The sequence below is a fragment of the Nematolebias whitei genome, chromosome 15, assembly GCF_014905685.2.
Source record: "Nematolebias whitei isolate Nwh7 chromosome 15, NemWhi1, whole genome shotgun sequence".
NCBI lineage: Eukaryota > Metazoa > Chordata > Actinopteri > Cyprinodontiformes > Rivulidae > Nematolebias > Nematolebias whitei.
In genome coordinates, this window is record NC_056512.1 from 12,155,097 (window position 1) to 12,174,030 (window position 18,934).

An 18,934-nucleotide genomic window follows, 5' to 3' on the forward strand; every position below is an offset into this window, starting at 1 on the left:
AATGATGGGATTTGAACCTCAGCACATCATTCATTTATACTTTTGTTGGATGTAACTGGGACCCTGTGTACACAGTTTTGTTCCACCTCATGTACAACATGCGATGTGAATGCCAATAAAGAACCTTGACCTTGACTCCCACACTGTCTTTAATATTAAAGCCTCTGTCATAACACAACGTCCCCAGGTAATAATCTGGAGAGAAGGCCACAGCTTTCTGTTATGAGCTTGTCTGATGCACATCCATCCCTTGGAAAGAAAAGAAAGACACAGGTATTAGACAGAGTTTGATGTGACACTTTAAAAAGATGGCAAAGATGCTGAACAGATGCATTAGTGTTAGAACCATTTGAAATTGTGAGGGTTTTTTTTTTAATGCTGGCAGAAAATGCCTAACATTGTTAAACAATGACAACAAGATGGCAAAGCAATGAAGTCCTGTATAATATTTAATACTATAAAAATTATTTGTCCAGCTGTTTTTTATTCAGCTCTGACCTGAGCTCCCTGTTCTCCTGTAACAGATGGTTTATTTCTGCTCTTTTTTTGTTCACACATTGTATTTGTACCTTTTTGCTGCTGGTTCATGTTCCTCCTCTCCATCATCTGCAGCCTCACTGAGCTCCTGTCCTGGAGTTTCATCCACTTTATCTGAAGGTTTGTCTTGAAGAGGACGTATCGGAACACAGATCAGTATTACTACAGTAAAAGTGACAACACTAGAAACTTTAAACAGTTTATTTCACAATAACACAGATGTCCACTCTGTCTAAACTTGGACTAAGTTACATGCTAAATATAAACCTGACCTAAACCAGGTTGGCCCACTTCTATGAACATGAACTAAACATGAGAACACCTGGACAAAATCATGGCACAAATTTATGGCACAACACCAACAAACTGAATTTAGACACTCACCAGAATGTCTGGAACAAACTAGCAGGTCTCTTGGGACGCTGGAGAAAGTTATCAGGACGTCTCACCGTCTCCTTTTTGTTACGTCCTACACATGAGCTCCCTGGCATTGTTTTATGGTGGAGAATCTATTAAAAAAAAGTCAGTTTTCAATCCTTTTACAATTCCAGTCGTGTAACCGCACATTACATCCAATAACGCAGCAATTTCGAACCATCGCTAAACTGTTTTAACCTGCTTAGATTTTTGTTTTAAAAGACAGTGAGAAAGCTTGTTTTCGACAGTTAATATGGAGGACAATAAAAATGGTGGATGTGGCCCCATCCTATCACATCAGCCGCCGCGCTGCGGACAAGTGACGTCATGCTCTAAAGCTCTATTAAGCGCTCCATGAGGCGGCTACGTATATGTCTATGGCTATAACTGGACCGGATGAGGGTGTCTCGGATCCATCCTGCCCAAACACAGAGTTCTTGTTCCAGATGTGTAACAGAACATCTGTCTGGATCCCAAAACTTCAGTTCTTTCTCAACATCACAATAAATCATTGAAGATATACTTGTTTTATTAGGTTAGCACAGGCAGCAGCATTTAGTCTGAAAACAAAGTCCTTTTTACAAATCTTAAACCTAATTCAGGCGTAAAGGAATGCTCATCATCTGCTGCCTTTAATGCCAGTTTCAGAATAAGATCACCTTCTGATATCCTGATGCATGCTCAATAATCCAGGTAGAAAAATCTAAAAAAGTTAAATCTGGTCCTCTGGACATAAAAAAAAAACAACAAAAAAAACAAAGCAAAACAACAACAAAAATGTAGAAACGTTTCGTCTCTCATCCGAAAGACTTCCTCAGTCTGAGGTGCTGTATTCAGCTCAGTCTCTTAAATAGCACCTTCTCAGAGTGGATCAACCAGTTTTGCTGCTGACAACCAAAACCAGCTGATCACATGCTCAAGAAGGACCATCAGCCTAACAATGGATCATTAGCACACTGATGGCTGTTTACTGTTCACAGGGGGCTGAGTGATACTAGCAATCACAGCATTGTAAGAGGGGGACAGTTGAACCCGGAGGCCTCCACCCCTGTTTAACGATGGACGGTTTCTTTTCACAAAGTCTCAGTCAGCCATCAGGTGAAAAGGAGGAGCCCAGACCCAGACCAGTGGTCATTCCATATGTTGAGGGAGTATCAGAGAAACTGAGACGTTTATTTTCTAAACATAACGTCCCAGTGGCTTTTAAACCCCAAAATACATTACGGCAAAGACTGGTTCATCCCAAAGATACAGTCCCCCGGCACAAACAGAGTAATGTTGTGTATGCTGTTCAGTGTCAGGAGGGCTGTGATCAGTCTTACATCGGGGAAACAAAACAGCCACTGGCCAAAAGGATGGCCCAGCACAGAAGATCAACATCATCAGGCCAGGACTCTGCGGTCTACACTCATCTCCAGGCCAGTGGTCACTCTTTCAGGGATGAAGATGTTCACATCCTGGATAGAGAGGACCGATGGTTTGAGAGAGGAGGCCATCTTTGTGAAAAGAAACCGTCCATCATTAAACAGGGGTGGAGGGGTGGAGGCCTACGTGTTCAATTGTCCCCCTCTTACAATGCTGTGATTGCTAGTATTACTCAGCCCTCTGTGAACAGTAAACAGCCATCAGTGTGCTAGTGATCCATTGTTAGGCTGATGGTCCTTCTTGAGCATGTGATCAGCTGGTTTTGGTTGTCAGCAGCAAAACTGGTTGATCCACTCTGAGAAGGTGCTATTTAAGAGACTGAGCTGAATACAGCACCTCAGACTGAGGAAGTCTTTCGGATGAGAAACGAAACGTTTCTACATTTTTTGTTGTTTTGCTTTGTTTTTTGGGGGGGTTTTTTGAATGTCCAGAGGACCAGATTTAACTTTTTTAGATCACCTTCTGATGAGAAGTGACAGCATAGTTCCCATGTAACGTTACACTTCCTTTATCCAGGCACTTCTTTGTCCCAGCAGGACAAACAAACTGAAAGCAATGTCCTGATGCATGCTTAATAATCCAGGTAGAAAAATGTAACAAGGTTGAGTCAGGTCATCTGGACGGATTCTTCTTGTTGAAACGTTTCGTCTTTTATCCAAAAGACTTATTCAGTCTGAAGAGCTGCAACAAACTCAGTCTTATAAATAGCACTCTATCATAGTGGATCAACCAGTTTGTTGGTGGCATCCAAAACTAGCTGTTCACATGATGGAGGACCATCATAAATGGTAAATGGACTGTACTTATATAGCGCCTTTCTATCTTATTTCAAGATACTCAAAGTGCTTTACTCTACAATCTGTGTCCTCATTTACCCATTCACACAGCACTCTACTAGACCTCTACAAAGCTAATTAAACAAATAATTCTAATGAAACTAATCAGAGCTTTATCACATTCATACACTGATGGGACACACATCAGAGGTTATGAGGGGTTCAGTGTCTTGCCCAGGGACACTTCAGCATGTGACTGCTGGTGGATTAGAACCTCCAACTCTCGCATTGGAGGACGACTGCTCTAACCACTGAGCCACAGCCGCCCCATCCTACCAATTGGTCATTAGCACCCTGATGGTTGCTTGCTATTCACAAATGGCTGAGTGATACTAGCAATAACAGCATTGTAAGAGGGGGACAGATGAACACGGAGGCCTCCACCCGTTTAATGATGGACGTTTTTGTTTTTTCACAAAGATGGCCTCCTTTACTCCTCTCTCAAACCATTGTTTCTCTCTATCAAGGATGTGGACATCTTCATCCCTGAAAGAGTGACCTCTGACCTGGAGATGAGTGTAGACCACTGAGTCTTGGTCTGATGATGTTGCTCCTATGTGCTGTTCCCTTGTTAAACTGAAAGCAACTTTTCTGGTCAGAGAACGTGCGTTAGAGATTGATAATATGTGTTGGGTCAAAAGGTGCACAAACAAATCAGATAAATCAGTAAATATGCATTTTCTTTATATCGCCAAACAGAAAGCCTGAATGAAGCAACCTTCCAGCTTAGCATGGAGCCAACAATAATGTGAAGCCGTCTCAACGTGCAGAACGTTGGTTACTTACTGTAACCCCAGATTCTATGAGTATAGGCGTAGCCCTTTAAGACTGTCGCTGGTGGGTTTATCCCTAGGTGCTCAGCGCTGCACTGAAAAACTTTAGTCCACGCCCACATGCTGTGTGTTGGCCTCACCCCCGGTCCATATAAATTACGATGAGACCGGGTAATCGGCTCCCAAAATAGCTTTTTTCTTAAGCCATTTAGGAACCAGTGAGGACCAGAGCTTAAAGGGCTACGCCTATACTCATAGAATCTGGGGTTACAGTACGTAACCAACGTTCTATTTCGTATAGGCTTTGCCCTTTAAGACTGTCGCTGGTGGGTTAAAGGCGAAACAGGATGTAGTCTCTGCCTCACTGGGTCCACTCAGACACAACATGAAGCACCTGCTTGCACAAAAAAAACCATTTCATCACTCAGCCTTCTGTGTGCATAATTAAGCGCTGCATAATTGCGTGCTCCACGCGCAGGAGCGCACCAGAGAAGATCTCTGGTGAGGGAAAAAAAAAAGGCTGAGATAGCAGACCTGCTGCTGTGAATAGGAACAATGGAGGATATGAATTGTAACAGTGTAACTATAAACAGAGCAGACCAACAGCTCCTCAGGATGAACCGGTTAATAACCATAAAATCAGCAGTCATGAACTTGTGACTGATAATAAATATCTCACACTGCGACTGCATGCAGGTAGGTGTGAGCTCAAAAATGAAGCTCCATGAAACGAATAATCATTCTGTCAGAACTCTGAGAACAGAATGGGTCATGGAGAAAGTAGAAACATCACATAGATAAAGAAACGAATAATTGAACATGGCGATGACCAGGTAGCCGCCATACAAATATTCTCTACTGTCATCCCTCCATGCAGAGCCATGGAGGATGAAAACCCTCTGGTGGAATGCGCTGAGATTCTCTGAAAGATCCAGTCCAGATGAACTGTAAACTTCAGAAATAACCTCACACAACCAGTGTGAGAGGCGCTGGGTGGATAGAGGACGTCCTGAAAAGCTGTCCCAGTAATGCACGAACATACACTGAAAGCGGCGCAGTGCGGCCGTGTACACCACGTAACATGAAAAATGCGCGCATGGGACAGAAGGAGGTGAGATGTTGCTTCCTCCTCAGAATTATGAGGAAGAGGATAAAACTCATCCAAGGTTATCACTCTCGATCTGAATGAGCTTGTGATGCTTTTCAGAGCAGGGTTAAAACACAGTACAGCTGAACTGCCATCAGCTTGAATTCTGAGACATGAGGGAGTAACAGAGAGAGCAAACAAACACTCACTCTCTTTGCCGACATCAGAACTAACAGCAGGGCTGTTTTAAATGACAGAAATTTAATTAAAACCTAATCTAAATACTCAGAATGACCTTTGACCAGAGCGTGCAGGACCATCATTAGGTCTTACTGTGAAGCTAGTGGACGTGACACCGATCTGTGTCTCTGTACACCTTTCAGGAAAAGCTTCATCAACGGGTGATTAAGAACTGTTTTGTCACCAAAGCCCTCGAGACAGGAAGAAATAGCTGCAGCATAATTTTTAATTGTGCTGAAAGCTAGATCTCTGTCTATCAGCTGCTACAGAAAGGACAGCATGCCACCTAGTGGCCATGAGATGGCCTCCACGCCTTTCTCTGCGCACCAGCACTGAAAAAACTGTCCACTTGATTTGTGCAGCGTTGTGGTGGAAGCAACTCGTGCACCCTGAACGTATGCACCACATCCTGTGGGAGGCCCATCTTTTCTAAATGGATCTGTTCAGCGGACAGACCCAAAGATGCTGACCTATTTCTGGGTAACTCCTGATCGCTTTTCCTGCCTGGAGGACAGCTCCCCACACAGCAGTTTACACAGCCGACCCCGATATCAGTCGCTGCAGATTCAAGAACCACGGAGCACATATGCGTTCAGGAGCTACGAGGATGACTGACGGTACTTCCTCCTGGAACCAGTCCAGGGTCCATGATATCGTCAGGACTGGAGGAAAGGCATAAAGGAGCATTTTTGGCCACGGGCTGTGAGTGAAGGCGTCCACTCCTAACAGTGGGTTGTCTTGTGGGCTCAGTGAGAACCATAATTGACACTGGGCATTCTCCCGTGTGGAGGACAGATCTACTGCTGCTCGGCCAAACCTGCTCCAAAATCTGAGAAATCAGCACAGGATGGAGGCTCCAGTCCCTGTGGTGGGAACCGCCCTTCGACACGATATCCGCTCACCTGTTCAGGAACGCTGGGAAAGTCCACTGCTCTGATGGAGAGCAGGTTTCTGTGTGACCAACACAACAGCTGTTTCGCGATGTGTAACAGATGGGCTGAGCGCACACCTCCCTGAAGATTTATGTAAACTGCGTCACTTGTTGCCTGTGTGGATCAGAAAATGCTGATCTCGCAGCAGGGGCAAAATGCTGAGTCACGTTTCAGACAATGAAAAACATTCTAGCACAATATGTAAAGCGACATGTGGTCCAGCCACTGTGCTCCCACTGCTTGGGACAGACACTTTCCTCCCAGCTTGACAGGAATGGGAAAAACTGAGACGTGTGATGTAGGCCTGCTGATGGGAACTCCTTCTGACAGAATGCGGGGGTTTCCCCAGTGATTCAGATCGGTTCTCATGGAGGGAGGGGCACAAAGATAATCCACCTCTTCTGGCGCACAGGATCTATGTGGAGGCGGGCGAACCATCTCTGAAGGTGTCTCATGTGAAGTAGGCCCAGCGGAACCACGATGTGGGCCGCTGACATCGTCCCAGGAGTCGCATGACAGGCAGAACTGTCACTATGCTGCAGGGTTTGACACGGCGGGGCTGGGTTTGACACGGAGGAGCTGAGCTGATAGAGCTTCGGCTCTCAGCTGTGATAAACGACTCTCGTTGTAGTTGAGTTTAGCTCCCCTTCCAGATAAACAATCATCTGGGATGGACGAATGGAAGTTTTTCCCAGTTTATAGAAACCCCAGGTTTAGCAGGTGTAACTGTAACGTTTTGGTCTGTGCGACAGCTTTCTAACTGGACCAAGCTAATAAGAGCAGATCGTCCAGATAAAAATATTTCTCATTCGTACCATGTGTAACGACTGCAGAGCCATCTCCATGCATTTTAAGATTGTGCGTGGGGTGTTTCAGAATGATGGAAATGTGAAAATATGCGCTCTTCAAATCTATGGAGGTGAAAACCAGTCGTTCTGGTGATGTTCTCCAGCAGCTGTTTGTCAACATGTGGAATTGTCTCCCCATGATCAAATTGTTGAACATGAACAGGTCAAGAATGGGTGTCATCCCTCCGTTTTTTTTAAAATCAGAACTAGGAAGTAGTGGGAGGAAAAAAAAAGCTTATGTTGTTCTGTTGGAAATTCTGGAAATCACATTTTTCATCAGAAATTCCTGAACTTCTGACTGGAGAGACGAGCTCTGTTCTGGAGAAGACAGAACCGTCTCTATAAAATCCCTCTGAACGGTGGGGGTTGAGCTGCGAACTGTAGAGTGGAACCCCTTCTGATCAGATGGTCCGTCCATCTGTCCAGGGACCACACTCGCTGCCACTCTAAGTAGCGCTCGGAGAGCAGTCACGCATTTGTGTTGTCATGTTTCTCATGAACGTCAACCAGACTAAAAAATCCTTACTGCCATCACTCACTCCAGAGATTCTCCGGGGGAACCCAATGGGGGCTCCGACAAGAACAAAAAAAGGGCTGTATGTGTGCCTCTGTGCTGAGCCCAGGCTGCGGTCTCACATAGAGCTGTGGTGAGCCGGTGCACACCGAGAGGAGGCGTGAGCGCTTTCTAAGTGAGATGCCGTTTTGGTGGAGGCTGTAGCTGTTTTTGAGAAAACACATTTACTCTCGCTGCGCTGTGAGTGGGCAGAAAACAGCAGAAATTAAAAATGGGCTCTGGCTGAAAAACGATGGATTTTACCGGAATTGGTCAGCTGAAATAAACATCATTTTAGCTGACGTGGCAGACGAGTGTTTTGTGATATTTACTGAACTGTAGTGCCATTTAAAACGCTGTTTAGAGGTTACTGGCTCGTTCTGTGTGGGGAATGTGTGAAGAGAGGCAGCTGAGAGATCAGCTGATCTGACAGTCTCAGATGAACAACTTTACTTTCAGAGGTGTTTCTGTTTTATATCAAAAACATACATCATCAAAAAACACATACCTTCCCCTCAAGGATCTGTTACCTGGTGGAGGGGGCCGGTGGAGGAGCAGAGCGTGAAGTCGCTGCCACAGCTGTGGAGCTCCTCTGGTGCTGTTACTGGCCTAGGTGGTCCCTCCAGCGGCCGGTGGGGCAGATGGTGTACAGTCTCTGAGACCTCCTTGGACCTCTGCGATTTCTCAAGGATGGTCCTGAAGTTAGCCCCGAACAGCGCCTCTGGGGTGACGGGGCCCTCCAGCAGGTCTTTCTGCAGCCTCACTGACAAGGATAGCGAGAGGTGGAGCCAAGTAGTCCTCTGGATCATGGTCATCCAGGTGGCGATGCGGGACAGGGGGAAAAAACACCGATCGGTAAAACCCTCCACTCTGGAGTTGGAGGCGAAGGTGGAGACGGATGTCTTCAGCTTGTCAGCCCAGCTGCAGCCTCGTTCCAGTGTGATGTCACAGCTGGACAGCGAGGCCAGATGGGGTCAGGGCGACGAGCCGGGGCGGAGCCAACCTTGCCGCCAGATCATCCGATCAGGGCGGAGGGAGGCGAGGGACGGAAAAAGTCCCTTGTGTTAACATCCTCCTGGATTCTGCTGGGCAGCTCCGAGAGGAGGGCATCGACGGCTGGGAGCGGTGTGGTCGCCGACGTGGGAAGATCCGTCACTACACTCTCCAGGAGGGAAGGGGCAGCTCCGCATAGCCTTTCTTGGAGGAATCATTCGATTCACTGCGTGACTGCAACAAAGAAGGCGGTGGTGTCGTCCCTCGCATAGCGTCCCGCCACAGAAAAAACACTCAGCGGAGCTGCTGCCAACAATGCCTTTTTCAAGGGAATCATACGATTTACCTTGAGAAAAAAACACATTAGAAAAGGCGGTGGCGTCGTCCAGCGAATAGCGGCCCTCCACAGAAAAACATTCAGCAGGGCTGCTGCTAACATCACCATTTGAGGAAATCATTCCATTACCACGAGGACAAAACACGTTAGAAAAGGCTGTGGCGTCGTCCAGCGTGTAGCGGCCCGCCATGGAAAAAAACATTCAGCGGGGCTGCTGCTAGTTGCTAACATTGCCTTTTTCAAGGAAATCATTCGATTACCGCTAGGAAAAAAACACGGTAGAAAAGGCAATGGCGTTGTCCAGCGGGTAGCAGCCAGCCACGGAAAAGCACTCCTCGGCGCTTACCTTGAACAAGGCTGCTCGTCTACTTCTCCTCGGAGAGGAAGAGCCCACTGAGATGGCAGGAGGTTGGAGTGGCGTAGACCCAGGCATCCTTAGCAAAGGTTGTGCCGGTCAAAGCTGGACAACTTTTCCTTCTTCATTCTTATGACAGTGCTAGCTAGCTGGCTGAAGAAAAAATGGGAGCCGATTACCCGGTCTCACCGTAATTTATACGGACCGGGGGTGAGGCCCACACACAGCAGGTGGGCATGGACTAAAGTTTTTCAGTGTAGCGCTGAGCGCCTAGAGATAAACCCACCAGCGACAGTTTTAAAGGGCGAAGCCTATACGAAATAGAACTTACTCCCAACACTTTGTCAGCAGCAAAAGACTTTTGATCAATCTGCCAGGTCTTCAATTTTCTACTGACAACATGTTATTGATGAGGCTGGGATCATTTCCATGTGGATCCTAAAGAAAACTGACTGCTTTAACTTCAGTGGAAATGTGAGAATTTAAAGACAAATTACAACAACTAAAGGTTCAAAACTCAGTTTGTGTACAGACACACTATTCACTTCTCTTGCCCCGATCAGAACTTTAACGTTTGTTTTCTGAGTTCGTTACCCACTTTTTCCTTTTCAGGTCATGAGGGTCATTGGTGCCCATATCCAGCAGTCACTGTGTGAAAGGTGGGGGACACCTTGGACAGGTCCATCACAGAGACACTTGGAGACAAACAAGACAACCATTCACTCTCTCACTCACACCTAGGGACAATTTAGAGTTACCAATCAGTCTAACATGCATGTTTTTGGTCTGTGGGAGGAAACTGGAGTACCTGGAGTAAACTCACGCAGCACGAAGAGAACATGCAGACTACACCCAGAAATGTCCCGGGCTGGGATGTGAACCGGTGACCTTCTCTGTCGGAGTCGGCAGCTCTTCCAACTGAGCCACCATGAATAGTGTCGAGGAAAATCAACACAACAACTCAGACTTTTCAGCCTATTCACCTGTTCCTCTCATTGGCTCGGAGATACATGGAGAAAAGACACAATAATTAGTCAGAGAAATTCAAGTTAAAAAGTATTACCAACATTTATTAAAGCTTTCAGCTGAAATGAGATGCTCTTACCCCAAAGCAACAGAGATGCAACAAAAACCCAAGACACGTATGACCGGAGCTCTAGTTCCTTCTGTATTTAAACACCAAAGCTCCACCCAGAGACGTGTCACACATTCTTACAGTTTTTTTCTAAACTAGTTCAAACTGATGTCTTCATTTCCTGGAAGTCCTTTTATGGATTTGTTTTATTATTTTCTTCTGCCGTTCCAGTTTACTGGTGATCTTGTCATCAGGTGGGACACACACAGCAACTCCCTGTTAGTTCATGTCCTGTACACAAAAACTCAAATACATTCTCTGACTTGGATGAGGGGCGAAACGTTTCTTTTTAACAAAAAAACGAAGTCCAGATGACATGATTCAACCTTTTTTGTTGTTATATACCTGGATGACTGAGAAAACAAACTTTGTGTTTTTGAAACCATTAGTGAAAAGGCCAGACTTCAGGGGTATCTGAGGCAGGCTTGAAACACAAGAGTCAGGGTGGCTTCTGGGTAATACCAGATGGCTAGGCCTCAGACTGACAAAGCCTCTTGGTTGAGGGGCGAAACGTTTCTTTTTAACAAAAAAACGAAGTCCAGATGACATGATTCAACCTTTTTTGTTGTTATATACCTGGATGACTGAGAAAACAAACTTTGTGTTTTTGAAACCTTTAGTGAAAAGGCCAGACTTCAGGGGTATCTGAGGCAGGCTTGAAACACAAGAGTCAGGGTGGCTTCTGGGTAATACCAGATGGCTAGGCCTCAGACTGACGAAGCCTCTTGGATGAGGGGCGAAGCGTTTCTTTTTAACAAAAAAACGAAGTCCAGATGACATGATTCAACCTTTTTTGTTGTTATATACCTGGATGAATGAGAAAACAAACTTTGTGTATTCTCTGACTTAGTTCAATCTGTACTTGTTGATACCAAAAGGCAAGCAGATCCAAAAGCCAAGCAGATACAGATAAAGGACAAGATACAGTTGTGATACATTGAGCAATACAGCACAGCAGATAAGAGCGTCTTTACAATAGCTTCCTGCACTTCACTATTCCACCACCAGGTTTCCTTATCATCCATTCTCTGTCCAAATGACACACCAAGTATCTTCCTACCTGTCTCTCTAAATACTGTTGCTGTAGTAGTCCAGTCATTTGGAAGCTCTTTCTTACTACCCAGAACCTTTAACAGCTCCTCTCTGAATTTCTCACATTCTTCCTTCTTCAGCTTCCATCATCTGGTCTTCTTCTCTGATTTTACTCTTTTTCTTTTCACAAGAATCATCCTAAAGTAGTCTCAGCTACTACCACACAATATTTTAGCTCAATATTTGTCAAAATTACTGAGTTATAGTCATTGTTTGTGTTTTCTAAAGTTATTCTGTAGTTAATAATTGTAAATATCAACTCAATGATTACTTTCTGAAAGTTTCATTACAATCTGTTCAATGATTCATGAGCTGTTTAGCTAACAGTGCAGAGATGGGCAAAAACATTTGTCTATGCCGTTACTTTCAGCTGATGAATATCTGAAACCATTAATGACAAAGCTTCATTGAATCTTACCCTTTACCCCCACCATTTTGCTTACAGAGCAAATGGATCACCTGAGGATGCCATAAGCACAGCCTCCATGTTTTTTGGTCCCACCTGAAGAAAACAGAGAGCTATGTCCAGATGTTCTTCGTAGATTATAGCTCTGCTTTCAACACCATCCTCCACAACAAACTGGTGCACAAGGGCAGAGCCCTATAAAGAGAGAGTTGCGACACTCTTTGAACTCGCCGATACGCGGTCACGTGGTTCATGCAGCTCTCAATAGTTCCAAACAGCTCATCGCTGTCAGTCAGTTTGAGCAGCTGCTGGTGCAACATAACACAAAAATCGACTTTTCTTACTTTACCTGACGTCTTTCAGTAATTATTGAGCAGCAACGAACAAAATTATTGATTATTTCACAGACTATGCATTTTATCAAAGCGTTTTTAGAAGCAGCTGATACATTTATCATTATAGAAGGAAACGAGACTGCAAACACATATTTGTTAGAAAAATAATGTGTATGCAATACAATGATCAATATAGCCATGTCAGTGTTTTATAACGTTACACACGTTAAAAACAGATCAGAGTAACACCTGTTATAAAGCTGTTTCTGATGTTCTCTGCATGATAATGCTCCACCTTGTCCTCCATGCAGCAGTTCAGATCTGCTCCAGTTTACCTCAGATCATCTGGATGAATTCTTGATTTCTATAGAAGATACTAATTCAACCTTTATTTAAACAGGTTCGTCCCATTGAGCCACGAGGACTCATTTACAAGAGAGACCTGAATATAATTGTTCTATTTGTCGTTTTTTTATGACAACCAAGTACCTGATAACTGAGTTGATTGTAACCTGACAACTATTGTAAAATTGTAATTCATTGATTAAAATGTTAATTTAAATGAAACTGTTTCTAGTTAAAATCATAACAGATGACAAAATAAGTGTTAATTGTGCAAAAATAAAATTCCAAACAATTTATTATAAAAGATGTAAAATGTAAAACAAGCTTTAATAAAGTACTTTTACTGCCATTTATACTGTTTATTAATGGCATCATCTCAAGTCAGCAGCAGCACCATCATCATCATCATCACAACAACACAAAGTGAGAGCTGTAAATTTAATCTGCTCAAACATTTTCAATCAGGGCTCAAAATGTTTAACTGTCAAAGAAATGTGCAAGAAAATAAACTAATGTCACTCTACAGACACATTTAGAGAGAGGACAGTTCACAGAAACACAGTGAGGACGAGTGAGACTGAAGGAGGTTCAACCATTTGTTCATGGACCAGAACCAGATGAGAAGAACAGCAGAACTTCCACTGACCAGTGACCTGACCAGTGACCTGACCAGTGATCTGACCAGTGATCACACATGTTGTTCTAAATTAAACTTTGGTACGAACAGTGTTAAATAAGACAAGTCATATTTTTTATTGAACAATAACCTTCATTCTAACAGTGACGTTGTAATTTCAGAGACTGAGGAAGAAACAGAAATGAGGCGAGTGAGATGAGGGAAAGATGAAAATGTGTCCTCAGAGGACGGGGACATGTCAGGATCTGATGATCCAGGATCAACAGGACCAGGAGGATGAATCAACAGGACCAGGAGGATGAATCAACAGGACCAGGAGGATGGATCAACAGGCAGTCAGGGAACAGAGATGAAAAACCTGAGGGAACAATTAGAACACAAAAAAAATACATAAGCAGGACAGAAGAAACTCAGACAAGAAAATTAACTCAGTCCTGCGAAGAAAAATGTTAACAATGGAAAATAAATTGACATATTTTTACAAAAGATCAGATGAAGACAACTGGCATGAAGAACTTCCCAGCTCCATCTCAATGTACCTGTGCTTTGTTACTGTCCTACAGTTTATTGATGCTGATATATTCTTGTAATAATTCTTATTTCTTGTTCTGTCTTGAAAGAGTCTCATCTCAACTTGACCCATGATTACCAAACATTAAACTAATAATATAAAACTAATGTAAATTAACAGTCCTGCAGTGAATACCAACTTTGTGAAGGTTATGGTGTTAAAGTAATCTTATTCAAACATCTTGATTCAGCTGTTATTGATTAATAGAATACAGAAAATGAGATCTTGTACCTTTGTGATACTTTGAATGCAACATTCAGTTCATGAAGTCATTCTCTGGTTTACCTGGAAAACATGAAAAAAATAGACTCATATCCACAATCACGTTTTTCTTTAATGATAATGTCACAATTTATGCTGCAGTCTTTGACAAATGATCTATAACTTTAACTAAATTATGTCAATCTTGTTGTCATCATTCTTTGTTGAAATCAGGTCTCTCTTGTAAATGAGTCCTCGAGGCTCAATGGGATTTACTGTCTAAATAAAGGTTGAATGAATCTCTCAGGAAAAAAGACCAAATATTTTCTAGTTGAGTTCAGTAACTGGAATTACCATAAATTTAAAAAAGACCACCTTTCAAAATGTAAGCAGTAATAGATATTTTAAAACGTTGAATTAGAAATAGACCCGTTTAAACCGTCGTGTTGCAGAGCAGCTGCAGTTAAAACACAACTAGCAATTTAACATGTTTCATTAACTAAAACTGGCGACATGAAGTATTAATGTGGATAAATTGTGGTACAGAACAGTCAGATAACGCTTCACAATGGAGAAAAAGTGTCGTATTTGCATCAACTTACCGGAAAAACACAGAGAATGAACTACGTTCAATGCTGAACCCGCTGCTGTTTGGAACTTTTTGCCACTTCATGACCCACGTGACTTCCGCATTCCATTCTTTCTATGGGAGTCTATGGGAGTGTTGCAACTCTCTCTTTATAGGGCTCTGCACAAGGGGAACTGGGACTTCCACACTCCACCTGCACATGAGTAAACAGTTTTCTGTCCAACAACAGTCAGAGGGTTCAAGTGGGCCATCACACATCCATGGCCCTCAGTTATTGCTAGTATCACTTAGCCCCCTGTAAATAGCAAGCAGCCGTCAGTGTGCTAACGATCCATTGTTAGGCTGATGGTCCTCCTTGATCATGTGAGCAGCTGGTTTTGGCTGTCAGCAGCAAACTGGTTGATCCACTATGAGAAGGTGCTATTTATAAGACCGAGCTGAATACAGCTCCTCAGACTGAAGAAGTCTTTCGGATAAAAGATTAAACGTTTCTACAATTTTTTTCTTTTTGAACCCGTCCAGAGGACCAGACTTAACTTTTTTAAATGCTGCTAATAACATTTACAAAAATAACAAAACATAAAATTCTAGTTAAAATAGACACATTATCAGATCAATAAACTGACAACATTGTAAGATATATTAAATAATCTTGCTTAAGCACTTTCTAAATGTGAGGCATTTCTAATGGCCACATTTTATCCATGGCTGAGTTCAGGCTAGCTGTTAGCTCGTCGTTTTTTCCAATTGCTCTCGCCGAGGTCGGACGCTTTTCCCCTCCTCTCCCTCTCTGCTTTGCTTTGCTGCTCTGCCTTGTCCATGAAATTGCTTCTGGGCCTCTCCTTACATATCTTCTGAAACATAATTATGGACTTGATTTGATCAGTTGGTCCCTCAACACAATTCATAACATTTCTTAGAAGAGACGACAGGCTTTAGGCGAGCTGATTTGCCCTGTTGGCACGCACGCAGCTGGATATCTCATCGACTTGGAAAATTTGATGATGTGTCTGTCTCTGCTGCCATTTTTGGAGCCTTGTTATGGACACATTTTTAATTGGATTTATGATAACTGGTTCCTGCTTTTTGGATTCGGCTGGTTCCTGGTCTATCAACAATCAAGGAAGTCATCAGCAGAAAATTTGGACCCGATCATGCTGCTTGCCTTATGATGGCTTGGTCCGTGTTTTGAGCACCCAGACTCAAATGTTTTTTGCAGAGTGGATCAAATCTCATGGATTTTTCCCAGGCATGGTCCATTGGTGTGGCCACGTAATTTGGACATTTCGGAACCGAGTGGACCAACACAGACTCAAGGTAGATGTCATTAAAGTTCTGCCTGTCCCCAAAACAATTGTATGTTTATCTAAATTTGACTCCCTTGGCTTGCCTTACAGGCCACCTTATCTGAATTCACCTGGAGAACATGTAATCTAACACTCTGTCCCCCCCTCCCATCGAGGAATTCCAACAGATCAACCAGAGGAAACCAGCTGAATAAACATTGTGTCATCATTTCAGGACTCTTTTAGTCCCGAAGGCATTGTCCTTGGCCGTTCCCCGACATCCCTCTAGAATGTTTATGGATCTCACCGGAGGAAACTGGTTGATTATTTCATCCTTGTCAGAACTCCACAGTGCCCTTGAGAGCATCCTTGGACATGCTCACCGCTATCGTCGTCTCTCCCCCCCCCTCCCCCCGCAGAATGTCTATGTCACTATGTACTTCTATGTGCGAGGCATTTTTTCAAAATCAGGTCTTTCTTCTCAGCCAAGAAGAAAGAGTTTGATAGGATTTTTTTGCCTCCAAATTCCTACGTGTCCAGTTTCACTACTTTTTGTCTATCTAAACAGGTCTCACTTGTAAATTAGTCTTCTAGGCTCAGTGTGATTTATCTGTCTAAGTGTAGTGAACTTAACCTGATGTCAAGACTAAGCCTAAGGTCAAAACCCTTGACCTTAAGGACCTTGTGGGACAGGAACTGTCATTTCATTGATTTGAATCCAGAAATACAGGTTCACCCATCCTGAGACTTTCTTTCTTGAAAATTCAAGTGGAAGAACACTCTCTTTTCTATTATCATTACTATTTTACAAATGTTGTTAATCAAAGTGTCTTAGTTCAAACCATTTTAGATGTTGCAGTGAACTAATCGATTTTATTAACTGAAACAGTGTAATGATTTTTAATTCTCATGCAAAGTTAGAATTCATGTTAAAGCTGTTACAGAGTAATTATGCATTTTCTGATTTCTGTCTTTGAATGAGCAAGTGTGCGTTTTCCGAGGTCAGGAGTCGAAGCAGACATGTGTTGGAACAACTGCCTTGTTTTTACATCCTCTCAGACGTCAACAGGGGGGTTTTTGCACCTGTTTCTAAAACTCGCCAAAACAAAACACTCTCTGTCTGTGAGAACAGTTTAATCTGTTCAATAACATTCTTGCTGTCTTCTGACTTTTAGTAACCCTCTTACATCACAAAACACACCCCTGTCTGGTTGTTTTGGACCAATCCGAGACTCCCGAATGAACCGGGAAAAGAGCTCTTTAAAAATGCCGGTACTTCCTAGTTCCCAAAAGAGTTGAGTGGAGTTGAGTTCAGTTCTGTGGGTTTGGAGAAGTTCGGCGGTGCGGACAGTTCTGATATGTCCTAGTGCTGGCAGTTGCTGTGGGAGCCGGGAAGACCCTGACATAACCACAGAGCTCTTCCGAGTTTCATGGGATTATAACATTTTCCACTGAGGTGAGCTTGTGTCGGACAGAATCTCGCCATTACTCCGGACGATTCACAGCCATCCTACGGAGACGCTGAAAGGGTGCGTTAAACGGAATCTCGCCTGAGACATCTCCAAGTAAAAGAGTCGATTTCACCACCTAAGTGTACTGTAAGGAAGAAGCTGAAGAAAGCCCGGAGAGTGCCGTTCTGTTCAACACTCTCCCTCAAACACCATCTTTCACCCCCTTTAAACTTCATCTTTTCATCTTTAAATTCTTCTCTAAAGTAGAAATCCTTCCAGATAATTTAGAAATGTCTGTGTAAAGTGCTCATCCACCGCCGTGTGGATGAAAATCATAATTGTACAGTTTCATAAATGTCTGTGGTGAAGCAACGGAAAATCATGGCCGTATGGTTTTCCTGATTGATTATGTGTTATTTTCATATTGTGCCAAATTAATGTAAATGTTTGATGTTAAACTTTGATTCTATAAATAAATGACCGCATTCATTTTGATGGGTCAAAGATAAATGACGTCTCACGTTTGCATTTCATTAAATTCAATGCACGTTTTATTCAGTCCAGAAAAATGAGGAATCCGTGTTAATTGATGAATATATCTGAGCATCTGTTCATCTACATAAGTTAAGGTTGAATTGAATTGAATTAAAAAATAATCTACAGCAGGCAAGGTATTCGTTGTTCATAGGACATCACATCACGTTGGCTTAACTGTTTTTTATACAGAAGTTGTTTGTGTGTTTATAGACATTTTTTTCCAATGTTGTAAAAGTGCCACCCTGACAAGCTACAGATAAATCTGTAGTTATTATGAAATTATGCTCTCCACAATGTTTTAAAATAAGTTTAATCTTTTTTAACCCACGTTTCTGACTGCATGTTTTCTAGTTTCATTCTGTCTTCAGACTGTTTAATAAGTACATGAATCATGTAGTACTGTGTGTGTGTGTGTGTGTGTGTGTGTGTGTGTGTGTGTGCGCGTGTGTGGGTGTGTCCGTGTGTGTGTGTGTGTGTGTGTGTGTTGTAGGTCTCTGGCTTTGGGAACCTGGAGTGGCTACAAGCTGTTTTCTTTGACCACGGGGGAGAAACTGGACTGCCTCCATGACAGTGGTAAATTTCCTGCTGACTTGGCACATTGTATCAGTTTGAGTTGAACATTAATCCAAATTGAAGGCTGAGATATTTTAAAACCAAACCAGTTTATTGTTTCCGGTCATGGAGCAAAGAGGGGAACTGGAAATACCTTTTGTCTAGCCAGCATTCTTGTGAGCTGGATAATTTTAAAAATAAGTGAGGTACCAAACCCCATTTTGGTGTGTGGCTACATCTGAGTGTAAAACAAGTCATGTCATATACAACCGCAATATATATAAATATATATATATGTATGTATGTATGTATGTTTGTATATATATATATATATATATATATATATATATATATATATATATATATATATATATATATATATACAGGTCCTTCTCAAAAAAATTAGCATATTGTGATAAAGGTCATTATTTTCCATAATGTAATGATAAAAATGAAACTTTCTT

At 42.8% G+C, this 18,934-nt stretch overlaps 1 protein-coding gene across 1 annotated transcript in view; it reads left to right on the forward strand.

Annotated features, from left to right (window-relative positions):
- The window catches only part of wipi1 (WD repeat domain, phosphoinositide interacting 1), a 78,389-nt gene that overhangs the window by 6,509 nt on the left and 52,946 nt on the right, over nt 1–18,934 (forward strand). The window contains exon 2 of the mRNA XM_037689316.1: nt 18,409–18,491. Coding sequence (XP_037545244.1) covers nt 18,409–18,491 — 83 coding nt within the window. The remainder of the gene's footprint in view (nt 1–18,408; nt 18,492–18,934) is intronic.